At 44.5% G+C, this 19,666-nt stretch overlaps 1 protein-coding gene across 2 annotated transcripts in view; it reads left to right on the top strand.

Annotated features, from left to right (window-relative positions):
- The window catches only part of Pip5k1b (phosphatidylinositol-4-phosphate 5-kinase type 1 beta), a 154,943-nt gene extending 148,339 nt beyond the window's left edge, over positions 1–6,604 (top strand). For both annotated transcript variants that reach the window (XM_036208126.1, XM_036208137.1), the window contains exon 14: positions 5,850–6,604. In XM_036208126.1, coding sequence (XP_036064019.1) covers positions 5,850–5,852 — 3 coding nt within the window. In that variant the 3' untranslated portion in view covers positions 5,853–6,604. The remainder of the gene's footprint in view (positions 1–5,849) is intronic.
- Positions 6,605–19,666: the final 13,062 nt, after the last annotated feature.

Raw genomic sequence — 19,666 nt, 5'->3', positions numbered from 1 at the left:
TCCCCTTGGCTAAGAGCAAGGAGGTTGGGTAGATGTTTCCAAGTTATTCTGGATTCCTTACAAAAAAAAAGGTTTTGGATAAATGGCTGTGGAAAAAAATTGTCTTGGGGTGTGTGATGTGTGTTTCAAATCCCTTGGGTGGACCCAAGCATTGGTGTTTTAGGAAGCTCCCTGCATCCAGGAAGCTTCTTTCCAGGGTCCTTCGGCTCTGCACACCCTGTCATTCTCCGATGCCAGTGTGAAGGAGAGCTGTGTCACTTTTAAGGACCCCCTTCCTAAGACCTAATTAGAATCAAATGCACTTTTCCTCTGATTCAGAAAGTAAACCCTATAGTGACAGCCAGAAACCCACTGATGGTTGTCTTTCCTTTCCGGAAACCCTCTGCTGCCACCTACTGGTAAAATGGCAGCTCTGCCCATGGCAGGCAGGGGTGACTTGACAAGCTTTGGATAGAAACCTAACGGAGCATGAGTAAGGGGCTCAATGTATAACTTCTGCACTGGACCTTATCCTTGCAGCTTTGTGCATGTCAGCTTGGCAGGCAGCGGAGTCCTCAGGCATCAAAGACAACTCATAGCACAGGGCCAGCATCTGCCACCTTTCAGGCTGGCCTGGGGACTACGGTTCGAACCACCCAGCAGAGAGGAGAGGCTCTTCTCCCTTCTCAGATCCAAGCATTACTACCTTCTCATCCATCAAGGCCAGTTCCCCTTGAGTGTCTTTGAAAGTCACCCCCTTGGCCATTTAATTCAACACAGAAAATGCTGTTTCTGCAGTACAACAAAGTATCAGCAAATACAAAACTGTGCTGGAGGCTTCCCTTACTGTTTCTGAATGACTCAGAGGCTTAATATTAATTGCAGATTATATGGCCTATGGCTCGGGCTTCTTACTAGCTAGCTGTTATAACTTAACTCAACCCATAACTATTGATCTATGTATCACCACGTGTTCCAGGGCTTTACCTGAGTCCCATTACACGTTGCTCCTAGGATGGCGGTCTGGCGTCTCCCCCACTCCTCCTTTCTCTTTCCTGTCTCTCTCTCCTTGAATTTCCCACCTGCCTCTAAGCTGCCTTACCATAGGCCAAAGCAGCTTATTTAGTAACCAATGGGAACAACATATATTCAGAGTGCACAGAAAGACATCCCACAGCAAGGATGCATAAATCCTTGATCCCCTCCATCACCTCCCCACCCTTTGGAAACAAATTAATGAAGCAGCAACCTGTGGTAAAATATTGCTGCTGAACTAACAGTTCTGAAACGAGAGACTTCTCTGCCATCTACCTGCTGCGGGAATGGGGTCTTTGACGGAGCACTGGCGGTTGGCGGGAGACCTGACAAGCCACAAGGTTTGACCTTCTACCAAATGGATGTCTTCATCCAAAGTGTGCAAATCCTTCTGCACCACGGCTTCGCAGATGAAGTCTGCAGTCCCTGGTCCTTGGACAAGAACAACTGTGCTTCTGGCTACGAGTCCTAATATTTACCTAAGACTCAAGGGAGGAAATTTGGGCTCAGACCCATCTAAATTTTTGTGCTCATCAGTGTTTCTATCACTATGACAAAATACTTTAAATAAACCATTTAAAAAGAAGAAAGGTGGGGCCAGCAAGATGACTTAGCAGGTAAAGGCACTTGCTGCCATGCCGTGTCACTAACTTTCATCCCCTCACCCCACATGGAAGAGGGAGAGAACCAATTCCAAGTGGTCCTCTGACCTCCACTTGTGTGCAATGGCATGCGTGCCTTGCGCACACATACACACTCACAAAGTAAATAATTTTTTAAAGGAAAACGGGTTTATTGGGGGGGGGGTGTTTTCAGCCCACAGCTGCTCGACTCCGTTGCATTAGCTCCATGTGAGGCGAGACAGCATGAAAATACATTGGGGGGGGGACCACCCACCTCAAGGCTCAGGGTCTCCATACTCTTCTCCAGGGCACATCCCCATGACTTTATCAACTCAAAAACACAGCTCTTACCTCAAAGAGGATGGAAGAGAGTTTATTCTAAAGTCAAATATGAGAGAACATGGCCCAAGAAACCCCAAATTCCATGTTCCAACATGGAAGCAGTTTCCTGAAGTTTCTAATAGTAACAGGAGAAAGAATGTTATTAGTCAAGATGCTTTTAAAATATGTTGAAGTGACATCAGAGAGGTGGGTCACCACAAAGCAGAGAAGTCTCTCATCTGCATCTGATGCTGTCTGATGAATTTCTTAGCTTTGAGGTCTGGAGGGAGCCAGTGGTCTGCTAATACATCCCAACAGGTTTTTATGTGGTAAGCTGCAGCGTGTTAGTTTCAACACGGAGCTATATAAGCTATAAATGGCTATCTAGACTGAAGGCATTCCCAAATGAATTGTAAGAAGGCTCTGGACTTGCATCCTTCCAACCTCTTCCGAGTCTCTGCAATTCTAATCAGTTTTTGCAGGTACAGCTTCTCTCATTTATACCTTCCTCCCACTAGACCTACGGGCTGCATGCACTGCCACCCAACAGAACCACCGGCGGGAGCATGTAGGAGGCAGAGACAGGCAGATCTCTCTGAGCCAGAGAGTAGCCTGGTCTACATTGTGAGACTCTGTCTCAAATATATATATATATATCTCCAAACCATAACAGGGCCCTTCCAGCTGTGACTTCTGCACATATGAGATTCCATTCCATTGCCCTGCTGTGTCCTGATTTCTACAGCACTAACACATGTATATATTGTGCCTAGAAAAATGGTGAGCCTTTGGGTTCCTGCTACTATTAAGACCCAACTCAAAGAGAAACTTCCAACTATACTTTATCCCCAGGTGATTATGCCTCTGTGAAGTAACATCCAGTGAATGAGATATCAAGTAAAACAAAATAAAATGTACCGAGCATAAATTTTTAACATAATTTCTTCATTGATTCTTTGGGAATTTTACATCATGCATCCCAATTCTGCTCATCTCCCAGTGCCCCCATATCTGTCCTTCATCCTTGCAGCATCCCCCCAAAAGAAAATTTAAAAAAAAATTTTAAACCAAACAAAAACAAAAACAAACAAACAAACAAAAAGCTCTCTTCACTCCTTCGTCTTTCCCGCCGCCTCTCCACACCTCGATTTGTCTTAGTGGCATTGGGAGCCTTGGTGTGTCACATGGTTCACCCTTTCATCCAGTCAGCCTTACTTGCAAATGTTCATTGCAATGAGTCATTGGTCTGGTTCAAAGCCTCAGGTTTCTAATACACCACCATCATTGCACCCTCACTAAAACTGCTCTTGAATATCCAGAGGTCGCCCCAAGTCATGGAGATTCTTTTTATCCTATATTTGTAGCTCCCCCACCTAAATGATGACAAACTTACCAAATGACCAAAAACCACCCACCCCACCACCTCTTGGGAATGTCGGCATTGTGTTCTCTAAACTGCTTCCTGTTGTCTGGGGGCAATGGCATCTTTAATAGGCGTTGAGAAAGTTGAGCTAATGGTCAAGTTCTGGGAAACTAGTTGTAACATTTTGTCCAGTCTTAGAACTGTTCCCATGCAGGGGGATCGGTATATACATCACCTGTCTTGTAGTTTTTCTTGGTTTATTTCTTTATGTCTATAGCCAAGATTTTCAGGAGGTCTCCCCTGATCAAATCTGATCTCTATTAACCTTGAAGGAATCCATAGCCTTTCATTCCCTTTGAAACAAAAGCATAACCTCTCTCCCAACACAATACATTTTCTGAATTCCATTTTAAAGTTAAGACATCCCTAAAGCATCTAGGCTAGTTTAATTCAGCAGTCCCTTTTATAATCCAATGTCTCTCAGCAGCTGTCACCCACTCATCAAGACCCTGTCTAACTTAGGCTCATAAGAGGGAGAAATGACCAGCAGGTGGAGGCACATGCCCTTAATCCCAGCACTTGGAGGCAGAGACAGGCGGATCTCTGTGAGTTCAAGGCCAGCCGGATCTACAAATCGAGTTCCAGGACAACCAGAGCTGTTATATAGAGAAATCCTGTCCAAAAAAAAAAAAAAAAAAAAGGAGAAAAGGAAAGAAAGAAAAGAAAAAAGAGGGAGAAATGAACTATAAAGCCAACAGTGAGGGCTAGAGATGGAGCTCAGTGTTAGAGCACTTGCTTAGCATGCTTGAGGCCTTGGGTTCAATTCCCAGTACCAGAAAAAGAAAAGAAGTAAGTTTATAAAATTAAAACTCACAATAGGGACAGATTACATAATGAATATTGATTATTTATTGCCAAATGAGATTTCCTTTGGCCTACTTTTTTTTCAAAAAAAAAAAGAAAAGTTACGTTTCAAACTCTTTATTCCAAGTTGGGTTTGTATTTTGTTTTGTTTGTCTCTTTTAAAGGTATTGGGTAATACCATGTCTGTGACCCCAGCTCTAACCTCTCCAATTTGGGAGCACTGCATTGATGTTTATTTCTTTGTCTGTTTTGATTCTAAAGCTCACACTCAGGGCCTCACAAATGTTAAGCACATACTTTCATCACAAAGCTACATCCCCAGCCCTAATTTTATTTCTTTAAATATAAACATGTGTCATATGTTGCTTCTACAGTCACTATGAGCTTGCAAAATGAAATAATGCAAGAGCCTATAGGAAGGAAAATATCACTTCTAAATCTAAAAGCCAAAGTATAGGGAAGTAGTTTAAATAAAATAGTTCCTGCAGTGAGTGTGCAACGTGACAGAATTGTGTGTGTGTGTGATATTTGACATTATTTCACACACACAAAGAAGAGTTTATCTCTACCAGTTGTGATGGTACACAACTATAATCCAAACTTCTTGACAGGCTGAGGCAGGAGGATCACTTGAGCCTGGGATTTCACTGCCAACCTGGTAACGTAGTAAAACCCTCATCCCTAAAAAGGAAGGAGTGAGGAAGTTCAAGGGGAGAAGAAAAGTCAATCCCTCACAACTGCTCTGTGAGAAGGGTTAGTTATTCCTCTTCTCCCATTCAAGTACTAACCGGGCCAGACTCTGCTTAGCTTTCAAGATCAGACAGTCTTGGGTGGATTCAGGGTGGGATTGGCCTTGCCTGTTATTCCTGTTCTATAGATGAAACAGGACACAAAGGCTGGGAAACATAGGCAATGCTATATGGCATAGATAATTAGAGAGTAGATTTGACCCAATATGTGTCTATACAGACTGAACCAGTATTGCCCACATATACCATGATGCATCTAGCACCGACATGGCTGCCTCTGCTTCCTCTTTCTTATTTTGTTTCATTGTTTGCTTTGCTTTGCTTTCAGTCAGCATTTTATGTAGCTCAGGCTGGCCTCAGACTCACTGTGTAGCTGAGGAAGACCTGGAATTCTTGATTGTCATTTTCCCATCTCCACATTCCAAGTGCTGGGATTGCACGATTATCATCGTGCCTACCTTGCCTGGCTCTGCTTTTAGTTAGCATTTTAGGTTAGACATCTGGTGGCTTGTTTCATTGCAGGCCATGAGGGTGTTGTTTGGAAAGGAGCATAGCATTTGTGAGTACAGGGCTACGTTCAAATTGTGCTGCTTGGCTGCAGGTCTCACACTCCCTGAGCCCTGCGTTCTGAGAAGGCAGAGTGGGTCTTAACATCACTTCATTCAAAGTCCCCAGGATCAGTGCTGTGATGTAACTGGGGCTTGATCTTGATGAACCTTGGGTAAGTAACATGTCACAGGCCCCCCAAAGAAGCATATGATATTCTAAGAAAATTCCAAACCTAATACATGATTTTCTGGGTACAAGTCACTGGAAGAAATAACAACTTAAGGACCACTTGTAGGCAAGAGTTACAAACTGACGCTAAACGTGAATCTCACATCGGCTCTTTTTTTTCTCCTTTTTTTCCCCCAGTAATGAAAGTGGTAACCACCTAAGCACACAGATGGGGCCTGAACGCAGCTGTGGAAGAGAACTTTCCCCACTGCAGAATTTGCAGATGTACTGGGCTGAGCCCCAGCACACACAGCAAGAATCAATTGGACCTTGAAGCTCGTGAGATGTCGGCGGCCGCACCTTGGTCCATGGCTGATCAGCAGGTGGATGCAAAACCCCCACACTGTTCTTGGCTGCTGTTGCTTGCTGACTGTGAAGAACTGCATGAACTGTACTTAAGCTGCTTTTCTTCTCTACCATTGCCAATCACCTCTCTGGATTGGGAAGTGCTATTTTCCTATAGGCTCTTGCATTGTTCCATTTTTGCATGCATATGATGATCACACTTAAGCAACACATGGAATCTGCTTCTATATTTTTTAAAAATCTATCCATTCAAAAATGATAATTAAGATATAAATCCTCTCTCTTTGTTTAAAAAATTCTAATCATAGCCCATGTCATCAAAAGGTTCTATCCCTTTAAAGATCAGTGTAATAGGTCTGCCTTTACTTTATAGAAAGATAGCTTCTATAAAGATTTTTTTCACTGTTTACTAGTGAAATGAGAAAAGCAAAGCTATTTATAAAAGGCCTTATGTCGTGTATATACATTGTCTTTGAAATATTTGTGATTTAGTTTATTGCTTGTAAAAGAGAAATTATATAATTTATTTAGTAAATACTACTGTAAACTATAGTTTTATTGAAAGAAATAAAATATTTTGTTCTCAACTGTGGTCATACATTGATTCTAATGACTTATAGTCTGTGTGTGTGTGTGTGTGTGTGTGTGTGTGTGTGTGTGTGTGTGTGCTGGGGGATATGAGTGATCAAATCTAGGGTTTGTATACACTAGGCAAGGGCTCTACCACTAAACTATAACCTCAGCCCACATTTATTGATTGATTAATAGAATAAAAAATCTTTTTAATAGAAATAACCCCAGTGTCACTGGGGGTAAGATTTGAGATTTCAAAAGCCTAAGAGTGGTTCTCTCTTCCTGCTACCTGCAAATCTGAATGTAGAACTCTCAGCTACTTCTCCAGTACCATGTCTAATGCCTCTGAAACTGTAAGCCAGCCCTGATTAAATGCCTTCCTTTATAAGAGTTGCCGTAAGTCCTGGAGTCTCTTCACAGCAATAGAACACTGACTAAGACACTTGGCATAGATTTTCTGGAATCCTAAGTAAACTGAAGCTCATGACAGGTAGAAATGGAATAATAAAATTCCTAGTTCTAAGACAAGATCTACCTAATGGTAGGTTCTGCTCAACTAATCCAATGGACATATCCAAATATGCTGGTGTATCAGCCAATGTGTTGTGCCATGGTAACTAACAACCCCAAAATTGCAATAGGTTTAATCAGGACAGTTTTATTTTTCACTCTCACATGTGGGCCAGATACAGCTCAGCTCTGAGGGCTGTCTTCATCTGGGGACCTGGAGTAGCCCTGAGGCGTGCCGGTGTTAAGGCAATGGAAGGAGAACAGTGGACACATGTAGCATCTCTACTTGCAGGAAGTGCTTTTCCATTCATGTTCCTTTGGCTAAAGAAAGTGGCACAGTGATGTCCTAAGCCAAGGGGTTGCTACTTCTCACATGGAAATGAAGCCAGCAGAGGGGGCAGTGAATACTATAAACAAAGAATTTACACCATCTGGTAACCAGGGCTACAGAAAGATGTTCCTGATGAGATGCTCAAAATAAAATACTTAATGTTAAAGCAGGCTGTTGCTTGTAAACAAACACAGTATGAAATTTCATAAATATAGTCTGTAACCAGCTTATGCTTATTTGCACACTCATACTTACTCAGCATGAGTAGAAATTGTACCAGCAAAGTTGATGCTGGGAATCCATCTTGGACCAGATCTGTTCTAGGTTCATATGTTTTGTACTGCTGAAGCAGAGTAGCTCAGGCTAGGTAATTATAAAGAACAGAAACTTGTTTATGGTTCTAGAGGGTTAAGAAGTCCAAGACAAGACACGCATAAGACCCAGCCCAAGACAGAAGGGCAAGAAAAAAGCCTAGTCTCCAAGTCCTTTTCATAGACGCATTGATCCAGGCATGAGGATGGGGCGTTGTGACCTAAACATGTCCAGATGCTCCAGCCCCCAAAATGGTTACACTGGGGTTTGAGTTAACACTGTATGTAGTTCTGTGTTGAAATTCAAACCACAGCTGTTGGTGGATGTCTCACTCTTTTGGCTTTTTTTTGGGGGGTTGGGGGAGTACCTGCCACGCCGCTCCCAAATAAAACACACACAGAGACTTATTCTTTCTTATGAATGCCCGGCCTTAGCTTGGCTTGTTTCTAGCCAGCTTTTCTTAGATTATCCCATTTACCTTTTGCCTCTGAGCTTTTTCCCTTTCTTACTTCTGTATCATACTTTCGCTCTTACTCTGTGGCTGTGTGGCTGGGTAGCTGGTCCCTTCTTTTCTAGTTCTTGATCAGCCTTCCTCCCTGATTTTTCATCTTCTTTATCCTCTCTGCCTGCCAGTCCCGCCTATCCTTTCTCCTGCCTTGCTATTGGCTGTCCAGCTCTTTATTAGACCATCAGGAGTTTTACACAGGCACAGTCACACAGCTTCACAGTTAAACAAATGAAACATTAAGGAATGCAGCACATTTTTGCATCAATAAAACAAATGTTCCACAGCATAAAGAAATGTAACACATCTTAAAATAATATTCTACAACACACGGCAATGTCAACAAAGGGTCCTAAAGTGAATGAGGGGCATCCCCTGCCACTCTCCCTCCAGCAGAAACTGTCCCTCACTACATGTGTCTCCTTACTCCCCTCCAGTTTTTAAGTCTCCTCATTTATCTCAGCCGGATCCTCAGTAAGGGACCCACTGATTCCTGCGAGTAGATGGCATGCCTTTGTGTAGATGGAATTGTACTGGGTTTCATTTTTTATTTATTCTTGAAGAAAAAGGCTGTAATTTCTATTAAAATTCATAGTGACATTGGCCCAAAGAATGTTAAGAATTGTTATTTTAAGGCCTAACTCAAATACCATTTTAAGGCCATGAGTTTGTCTCTGACCCTAACCCTCCGCCCCCACTGGAATACTGTATGAACATAGCTACAATAGTTACCTCTTACTCTATTGCTGACCTGATTGGTAAGGCTCAGAACTCCTACACCTAAAACCATATGACAGTAGATTTTAACCACATATACAAAATTCTAGTGGCCTCTTTTTAGAGAAATCATGCCCAGAGACTTCTGACCTGCTGCAATTTTAGCTGACTGATTTCTGGGCCTTCTCTACCTTTGCCATCTTGGGATGTCTGTTCACAAGCACCCTGGGGATTCCCTTCACCTCCCTCTTCCGTCAGGTCTTCTCTTTTCTGGATGCTGGGGCTTCCTCTTTGTGGATTTACCTTCTCCATAAAGCACACCAAAGTCAAAAGGTCAGGAGTGACATGGCTCAAGGTGAGCAGAGATACACGGACACATTTGTAAATGAGTCACCAAAGACAGAGTCTCAGAAGGCCAGGCATGCGATTTTACAGGTGGTAACCAAGCATTTCCATGGTCTCGGTCTTCTGAGCCCCAAGGCTTTTTAGTTCTTCCTTCATGCTTCCTAAATGTGTGTGTGTGTGTGTGTGTGTGTGTGTGTGTGTGTGTGTGTGTGTGTGTGTTCTGGGGGGTCAATTGCAGGGTCTTCTGCATGCTAGGCAAGCACTGTACCACTGAGTGACACTTCCAGTCACCTCAACTCCTTTTTGTAAGTGAAGAGAGATGTAGAGAGAAAAGAAATTTATGAGAAGTGATCATGAGGAGCTGGGGATGTGATCAGCAAGTAGAGTGCTTGCCTAGCATGCAGGAAGCCCTGGGCTTGATCTCCAACACCACATAGACTGAGCAGTACAAAGCATGCCTATAATCTTGGCATTTGGAAAGTGGGGCAGGAAGATCAGGATTACAGTGTCATCCTTGGCTGCATAGCAAGTGTGAGGCCAATTTGGGGTATCCTAAATAAGAAAAGTGACAGCTGGGCATGATGGTGTACCCCTTTAATCCCAGCAATCAGGAGGCAGAGGCAGGCAGGCAGATCTCTGTTCATTCAAAGCCAGCCTGGTCTACATAGCAAGTTCTAGTCAGCACTACACAGTAAGACTCTGTCTAATAAATAAATACATACATAAATAAAGTAATGAATATAGGATTGATCACATTGAGTCTGTGGTTTCTAGAAGACATTCAGGACAGGTGCAGTGGCACACACCTTTAATCCCAGCACTCAGGAGGCAGAGGCAGGTAGAACTTTGTGAGTTCTAGGTCAGCCAGAGCTACGTAGTGAGACCCTGTATTAAAATAAATAGACAGATAGACAGATAGACAGATAGACAGATAGACAGATAGATAGGTAGATAGATAGGTAGGTAGATAGATAGATAGATAGATAGATAGATAGATAGATAGATAGATAGATAGGACATTCAGGCTAGCCAGGCTGGTGATGCATTCCAAGTCCAAACCCTGCCTAGTCTACCAAGTGAGTTCAAGGAGTGAGCTCAAAGCCAGCCCATGCAATTTAGAAAAACTTGGTCTCAAATAAAAAGTTAAATTTGGGCTGGAGAGGTGGCTCAGTGGTTAAGAACCTGAGCTCCCTTCCCAGCACCCACATCAGACAACTCACAAATTCAGTTACTCTGGCCTCTGGAGGTCTAACACCCTCTTCTGGATTCTACAGGCATCCACATGCATGTGGTGTTCACTCACACAGACACACACATATACATATATAAATAATAAGATAGATTTTAATTATCTTTTATGCATATGGATACATTAGTTAACTTTTCTAACATTATGATAAAACACCACACCCAAAGCAACTTCTAGAAGGAAGACTCAAGTTGGGCTCACAGTTCCAGAGGGATAAGGGAACAGCACCATCCTAACAGGCAGGCGTGGCAGCTGGAGATGGAGCTAAGAGCTTACTTACATCTTGAAAAACAAGAAGCAAAGAGAGCAAACTAGAAAGGTGGGAGTTTTATCACTCTCACAGCTAACCTCCAGTGACACACCTCCTCCAACAAGACCACACCTCCTCTGCCTCTCCAAACAGCACCACCAACTGAGGACCAAGCATTCAAATGCCCAAGACTATAGGGGACAGCTCACTCAAATCTCCACAATATTTGTTTAGCCTACATGTATGTCTCTGCATCACATGCGTGCCTGGTGCTTGGGGAAGCATTAGGTTCTCTGGAACTGAAGTTATAGATTATTGTGAGCTGCCATATGGGTGCTGGGAATCCAACTCAGGTCTTCTACAAGAGCAGTTAGTGCTCTTAACCTCTGAGCCATTTCTCCAGCCTCCAAAATAAATATATTTTTGTTTTTCGAGACAGGATTTCTCTGTGTTGTTTTGGTGCCTGGCCTGGGTTTCACTCTGTGGACCAGGCTGGCTTCAAACTCACAGAGATCCACCTGGCTCTGCCTCCCTAGTACTGGGATTAAAGGCGTGCACCACCACTTCCCGGCTTAAATATATTTTTAAAAAGAATGTAAGTAGAGCAGCTCTGCTTGGGGTTTTGGATTTTTGGGGGGGTGGGAGTAAGAAGTGATTGTTTGTTTGTTTGTTTGTTTGTTTGTTTGTTTGTTTGTTTTGAGACAGGGAAACTATGTGTTCCTGGCTGGCCTGGAACTTGCTATGTAGTCCAGGTTGGCCTCAAATTCACAGAGCTCCACCCACTTCTGTCTCTGGCTGCTGAGATTAAAGGCACTTGCCCCTGTGCCCAGCTAGAGGCAGCTTTTTAGGAAAGGAAAATTACTCCAAAAATGGAAAAATGATGGGCTAGTAGTCGAGGGAAATGAGCTAACGGTTGTGGAAAAGACCACCCAGTGTGTCGCCTGTTATAGTCCTGCCCTCCCTTTGTGTAGTGTGAAGGCTTTTCCCACATGCTCTGTTCGATAGACAAAGCCCAGGTCTGGAGGACCTCAGGCGTCCTTGGAAACTAGCTTCTTTCATATTAACCTAGTCCTGACTCTGCTGTCTCATAGAGCATACAGAGCAGCCAAGGTAGCTGAACAAGGAATCATCCCAGAACGAGATGCTGCAGAGCACAGGAATCTGAAAGGGGCATCTGCAGCCATTTAAAGTGAAACAGCAGAAGTCTGCCATTGCCTTAACAACTGCACTTCCTGCCGTAGCATTAGGGCCCCAAGAGAAACCGCTGAGCACTCATGTTTTCCTTGAGGAGACCCTTCCAGGCCACTCAGCCTCTGGTTAAACCATTATACATGCCAATTAACCCTCAAAAAAAGCTCCAGCTGGAACTAAGCTGTCACGACATCCTACAGCCAAAATAGACCCTACAGACTAGAGGTCATACGCATGCGCAGAAAGCCCAAGGCGTCTCAGCCTTCCATACACTTGGGACGATGAGACAATCCTGATGATGGGTCCTGCCTTCAGAAGCAGACTTAACTGAAAGGCATGTGACTTGGTTACAGGACTCATAAAAGCTCCCCAGGTAATTCCAGTGCAGACAAGGTTTAGAGCCATGAAAGCCAGTGGACACACTTGCTTAACTGTGTCCTAGTGGCTTCTACAGTGGCTTTGACAGTTTTGCTGCTGTTAATTAGCCTTTTTTTGTTGTGTGCCTTCCGTGGCTGCTGTTGTTTTGTTTTAATTGAAGGTCCCTTACTGGTCCTGCTTCCATGAGTGGCAAAAGGCAGGGCAGCAGGTGAGGCAGGGAGGGTCATTTCCACACAGAACTAAACAGACAAGCAAAGAGTCACTATTGCTGTTAGAAGTGGGCAGCACGGGATAGAGAGATGAGGAGTAGGGGAGTCATTAAAAATAATATAGGCATTAATTAACTAGATTTAGCCATCTCATAGTGTCTACATATATCAAAATATGTTGTACATAATAAACCTGATAATGTTATATATCATTTCAATATATATATATATTCCCCTATACTGGATGCCTGGGGAGGGGCTTGTTCTGCTTTAACCTAAGAGCAAATTGGAACATCAAAAACTGTTTAGGGTCAGGTCTTCAGCGTCCTCTCTCAGCCCCACCTTGTAGGCGTGACCATTACCAAAGCCTCAATGGGGGTCAAAGCTGGAATGGCTACTCACTACACTGGATCCTTGTCAACTTCTTCTTGATGGCATCCTTGGAGCTGGCATTTTATCTTAAGGGGAGCACCAGGGTGCTTTGTAGAGCAACGAGGCGAGGAGAGACCTCAACTCAATTTTCTCAATATTCAGCCCTCTAAGACAAACAGCAATTTCCAAAGGGAACAGCCAGTGGTACCCAGCGGGCAGTTCCAGAAACCAGGACAAGCAAGGTGTTTGAGCAGTTACCATAAGTTACTGAGGAGTCCAGAGCCAAACCTGGCCTTCAAGACTTATTAGTAGAATGCTCCCCTTGGAGTTTTTACAAGGAAAACAGAGTATTGCCACCCTTATGCCCAAGAGGTACAGCAGGCATAGCCAAGCTTAGTTCTACTTGAAATGCCCCATCCCTGCCTTTAAGGCTCCCAAGCACAGGGATGTAGTGGAGAGCTATTCTGCCTATGACCTTGAAGTACATGCCCCTGGGACAGGGCCTCAGGGCGATCCTTAAGACTTGAGATGCACATAGGCACTCTCCTCTCCTTCTTCGCTCCCTAGTGGGACTTGGATGCCAGAACAGCATGAGACTTTGCCCTAGCATTCCAGAACCTTCGACAATTCTATTCTGTACAGTGAGTTTTCCTCCCCTAACAAATAAATCCCTTCGCCGCTTAAGCAGACTCCATGGATTTCTCCTTATACAGGTACTTTCCTCATTGAGCCTCAAGTCCGCCCAAAGGGTCATTGTCAGTCCCAAAGAAACTCAGGACAAAGGGCCAACTGTGGTGCCTATTAGCATACCAAGCGGATGCTGACCTCTAGGCTCACTCAGCACCTTGGCTCCTCTGAGCTCTTCCCACCACACCCCTACCCTAACCTTCGCCAGCTCGTGAGCTTTTACTTCTTCCCTTGTACAAGCCTGCCTTTTCAGCCACACGCTCTCTCTCCCCATTCCCTTGACTCTCTCTTTCTTGGCTCCCTCTTCCATCTCTCTCTCCTCTCCTGGTCAAGTTCAGTCTGGACTCTTCTAGATGCCTCTGGCTGCACTCTCCCTCATATCTATACTGAAAACCTTCTCCTCAACCACACTTTGGAGTGGTCATATCCTCATTTTGTTTAGTCCCCTCTACCCAGTGTGCTCTTCCTCCCTGCCCTCCTTTGCCCAACCAACTTCTTATCTCTTGGATCTCAAGGAAGCGTGCCTTCATCACCCCTCAAGCTGAGACAGGGCCACTCTTGATTTTCCCTATGGTAACACTTCCATGGCTCTGTAAGAGCCTTTAAATTATCTGCTTCCCACACAAGACTATAAACCCCACAAGAACGTGTTAATTAGCAACCTTATTCACTGTATCATCAGCAACCACAGGGCTTGGCTGGATCTGTAAGATGGATTGGTAACTGGATGCAGTGCTGGGGTGAGGATAGGGAACTGGGGTGGAGATGGATATGGAAAGACAACCATGAGTGAGGTAAAGGAAAGGAGATTAAAACCAGAAAGCAGATTCCTGTGGTTTGAAGACGTCTAAGAAAAAGTTAAGATGGCTATGAAGTCCAGAATACAGATATAGGTTAGCATACAAGGTCCAGCCTGAGGACAATGTGTGGTGAAAATTTCATACAGAGATTTCACTACATCGGTGGTCCACGAGAAAGAACAAAGAATGGAGACTCCTGAAAGCTGAACTTCTTCCATTACAATCAAAGACCACTACAATACACTCTGGGGTGTTCTCGGAGGCTGGGAATGGTGGCTAAAACCAGGAGAGTTTGTCCAGTAAAGGCAGGAGCAACAGAGGAGAGCCGTCACCACTAGAGATACTATCTGTGTGGAATGGAGTAAAACAAGAAAGGGGAAACAGCAGGCTTTTTCTCCAAGGCATCCCCACCCTCAGGTTCCCACAATGTCTGTCACTGACTGAACCTTTTTAGAAGGTTATTGGCAAGGGAGTTTAGGAATGTAATTTGCAAGGATAAGAGCCCCCTACAAAACAGAGCAGAACAGTCCAGATGTAGAGAACATATCTAGAACTGCATGAAAAGGGAGGAACCTGGGCACCAGGAGGCTGCGGGCACTACCTGACCTTCCTTCCACAGGTGAAAAGGTCACGGTGAGGAAGACAGTCTGCTATGGCCTAGGGCCCAGCAACTCAGCAGCGGTCACTGTTGAGTCCTAGGGTAAGATAAGGAAGAGAAAGGTGAGTTGTTGCTGGCTGATTTTATTATTATAATAATAATAATTATCATTACTGATTGATGTGGGAAGGCCCAGCCCACAGTAGGAGGTGGTCCTGAGTTGTATAAAAAAACAAGCTGAGCAAGCCAAGGGGAGCAAACCAGCAAGCCACACTCCTCCGTGACCTCTGCCTCAGCTCCTGCTTTGAATTCCTACCCTGACTTCCTCAATGATGGACTCTGATTGTAGAGTGAAAAAAAATACTTTCCTTCCCAAGTTGTTTTGGGTTTGTGTTTTATCACAGCAATATGGAGCAAACTAATCCAGTGTTCTTGGTGTTTCACAAGCCTCTCCTGGAAATAGCAAAGGAGAGGTAGACCCAAGTTTGTATCCCAGCTCAGGAACAGACTAACTGGAGGGTTAGGACAAGGGACCTGGCCTCTGGGCTGAGTCTGTCAAACAGAGACTATCCTGGCCTCGGTATGACTGTTAAAAGAACAGAATGAGAGTGTTTATAAGGCCCTTCACCCCGTGTGATCAACGTTCTCAACTGGAGATCCCAAGAGAAGGGATCCTCTTAGGCTCCTGACCCTCTTTGAAATCCCAGGTACTCTTTCCAACGTTACCGTTCCTAAAACAATCTGTTCTAGCCCCCACCTTTCTGTTACTAAAACAATCTAGCCCCTATCTTTCTCCGGCGTCAAGGAACCATTAGCCCTTGTGTTAATTCAGCTGTCTGTCAGAGCTGCAGCCACTGGAGCAAGAAGATCCATGCCCAGGCTTGTTCACACGGTTGTTGGAAGGTCCATTTCCTCCTGGGCTTTGGCCAATACCTCAGCTCTCTACCATGAGAGCCTCATCTTCACAGAATGGAAACTAGGCTGCCCCAGAGTCGCCAGCAAGGAAAATGCAGGGAAGTGATGTGGCCGCATCTGGAAAAGAAGCAGCTGTTATTCAGTGATTACCAAGGGTGAGGGAAAGGCAATCAGCCTTCCCCGCAGCTATGGTCAAGACCACCTCATTCCTGTCCTGGGGGACAAATACCCACTTCTGGCTGCAGAGCTCTGAATTCTCGGTGATCTGCCCCAGCCTGAAGTGTGTGCCTACCAAGGTGAAGAGAGCTGAAGTGTGGTTTCGGTCCTCCACTTTCACAGGTAGAGGACTGTGCCTCTTAAATAACTTAATGATTTCTCACATAGTGTTCATTCCATCCTCATGCAAAGCCCCAAGGCATTCACTCTATTTGACAGGGAGGAAATTGAAACCCAGAGAAATGAAATACAGAGCCAATCATGGAGGCACATGCCTGTAATTACAGGTCTCAGGAGCTGGAGGCAAGAGAATGGGGGATACCAAGCCAGCCTGGCTTTCATAGCAAGACTCTGACTCAAAAAAATAAATATAAATAAGACCCAAGTTTGAAGGCATTTGGACAGTATCATGAAAATTATCTAAAACTTGGAAATAAGGGGAAAGATTACTGTAGGTCTTTAGCTCAAAGTTATACTAAAACAATGATAATGAAGGGGACAATTTTGCCCCAGACCTTTGACTATAGCAATCGTATCTGGAGTGGATACTACTGTCATCTAGTGGTTAGAATATAGGATTGCTGCAACCCCATAGCAAGGAAGTAGTCAAAAGATTACTATTGAGAAATCCTATTCAAGGACCATGTGACCATGTTTGACTTGTTGCCCGCTTTTCGTTGGGTCTCCAGCATATCAACGTGTAGAACATTGATTTCATGCCTCAGTCTTCTGTCTTGGAAGCTAGCCCAGCAGTACGAAGTGTTTGGAGTCTTGAGCAATAGGTTCTAGTGGCCAACCATGAGCAATGACAATAGTTTGTATTGTTGGGGATGGGGGGAACTTTTCATGTAGGTGGAGGTTTCCTGTCTCAGCAGCCACTCCCAAATTACCACACTGAAGCTTATATTACTTATAAATGTTTGGCCGGTAGCTCAGGCTTATTACTAATTATTATAACCCATTCTATAATCTAATTCTAGGTCATGTGCAATTTTACTGTCCCAGCATGTCCTTCCTTCTCAGCTCCTGCGACTCCTGACTCTGCCCTCCCAGCGTCCTCATGTGTGGACTGCCACTATCTCCTGCGTGGCCTGTAGCTGTATTTAAAGTCAAAATAAATTACAGGCGAAGCATATCCACAGCTTTTGGACCTTCTAACCGAGGGGTATCCTACTCTGCTGTTCTTTTATGGTGTGCACAATCCCCAGACTTGTGACACTCAATGAGCTAACCCTCAACCTCACCCTCGTCTTATAACCTACACGCTGGATTTGGGTCTCATCCTTACACCCTCTTGTAACCTTAGTCATTTCTCTAAAGGCTGTGTAAACAAGTTATCAGATGTACTGAGACTAGTTTCCTGAAGGATTGGAGCACAGTTCTCCTATTATACCTTGTGTTAATTTAACACCCTGTGGGCAGGTGGCTGCTTATGAAAGCAGTGCAGCCTGTGAGCTAGAGTCCCACACCCATGACCTCTGCCTCAGTTCCCTTATGCTGAGTCCTGTTTCTGTAGAAGTATGTTCTCCCTGATAAATGTTGGCTTGCAGTCAGCTGCTGAGTCACAAACCTGTGTTCATTTCAGCGAGTACAGTTGTCAATTCCTTAACCCACATAAGCACCCTCTGTGGGAGCCCACCATGACTCCATTTTGTGGCTTGATTCCATCTTGACTCAAGGTCAGAGAGTTCAAAGCTTGTCTTTGCCCCTTAAGGCTGGATAACAGGATGTTTGGCCAAAGGCATGGTTACCAGATGTCTTGAGAATTAAGGAGATGTTTACACTTGTTTGTACTCTGAACCATGGTGTCCTTGAGAGAGGGAAGTCTCTTGCCCCACTTGCCTTGAGTATAAAAAGCCTGTGATAGCCGGGCAGTGGTGGCGCACACCTTTAATCCCAGCACTCGGGAGGCAGAGCCAGGCAGATCTCTGTGAGTTCTATGCCAGCCTGGGCTATCAAGTGAGTTCCAGGAAAGGCGCAAAGCTACACAGAGAAACCCTGTCTCCAAAAACCAAAAACAAACAAACAAAAAAACCCCAAAAAAAGCCTGTGAGAAATAAACTCATGACTGCTGAAGCTATCCTGTGTCTCTGTCTTTTTCTTTTCCATCTACATCTCTATTTTTCCTATCTATTATTTCTCAATCCTCACTCCCCTATTCAGGGCTGTTCAACAGGTCAGGCAGGACCTAATAACCCTCTAAAGGCGGTAACTCAGGGCCAAGAGTAAAGCTCAGTGCTGCAGCACTTGCCACACACCTTTAATCCCAGCACTCGGGAGGCCAAGGCCAACAGATCTCTGTGAATTTGAGGCCAACCTGGTCTAAAGAGTGAGTTCCAGGACAGCCTGGGCTGCGTAGTGAGACCTTATCTCAAAAACAACGAACAACAAAATAAATAACAAGCTATCCCAGCCCACCACCTGCCTTTGTCCTCATCACCCCTCAAATAAATCCCCAAGAAGAGTTTTGGTTTTGTGGAAATGAGAGCCCTCCGCCAAATGCTGTTTCATAGGGCCCTGGGGCATACTGCTTGGAACCATTTCCAGCAAATAATGCCAACCTTCTTTCTTTCGGCCTTTGCAAGTTTCATAGTTAGCAATTATTTATTTAAATTAGTCCTGATTCTTATTTATTCTCAGAAACATTTCATATTGGTTGATTAGTTCAAACACCTTATGAATCAGTTGGGTTGTGGTGGTGGTTTGGTTTGGTTTGGTTTGGTTTGGTTTGGTTTGGTTTGGTTTTTCAAGACAGGGTTTCTCTGTGTAGCTTTGGCTGTCCTGGAACTTGCTGTGTAGACTGGCCTCGAACTCACAGAGATCCTCCTGTGAGGGATTAAAGGCATGTGCAACCACAGCCCAGCATGAATCAATTCTATGTTAAGTTCACAGCAGTGTATCAAAGGACGTACCAGAGTCTGGATATTGTTGTGAGTGCTATCAGTCTCCTGGGACACAATGAATGCTGTTCCAAGTTCCTCAGTGAACAAAGATGTGTCCTTGGCAGACCAGAGAGAAGAACACCCTAGAACCTCTCTTATCAATTACCGAAAGTAAATGCATACATAGGCTTACCGTTCCCCAGAGAGAAAGCCACCTCCTGGCTGGAAACTGAACCCACAAGTCTGGGTGTCGATATTGATGCATTCTAACGGCTTCCTAGGTGGTGAGGTTGGGGGGGGTGGGTGGAGCGTCGCAGTGGTGTCAACTGCACAGACACTGGGAGTCAGTTGAAGACAAACAACAAACTCATTTATTTAACAGGGAAGGACTTATATACCCTCCTCCCAGCACCCAGTCTGTGTTGCAATTTGGTGGCATTGCGTGGTAGTCCCTCATTGACTGGGCATGATCAGGAACTCTGACATGGATCAGGAACTCTGACAGCTCCTGTTGCTAGGGCTTCAGGCAGACTCCAGGTTGGCTCATAAGGAGTACATTATGTTCATGCCTTGGCAACTGGTCTGAGCCAATTTCCTGGACCCTATGGG

The sequence above is a fragment of the Onychomys torridus genome, chromosome 1 (assembly GCF_903995425.1).
Source record: "Onychomys torridus chromosome 1, mOncTor1.1, whole genome shotgun sequence".
NCBI classification, from domain to species: domain Eukaryota; kingdom Metazoa; phylum Chordata; class Mammalia; order Rodentia; family Cricetidae; genus Onychomys; species Onychomys torridus.
This window is presented reverse-complemented; position numbering and strand designations above follow the sequence as displayed.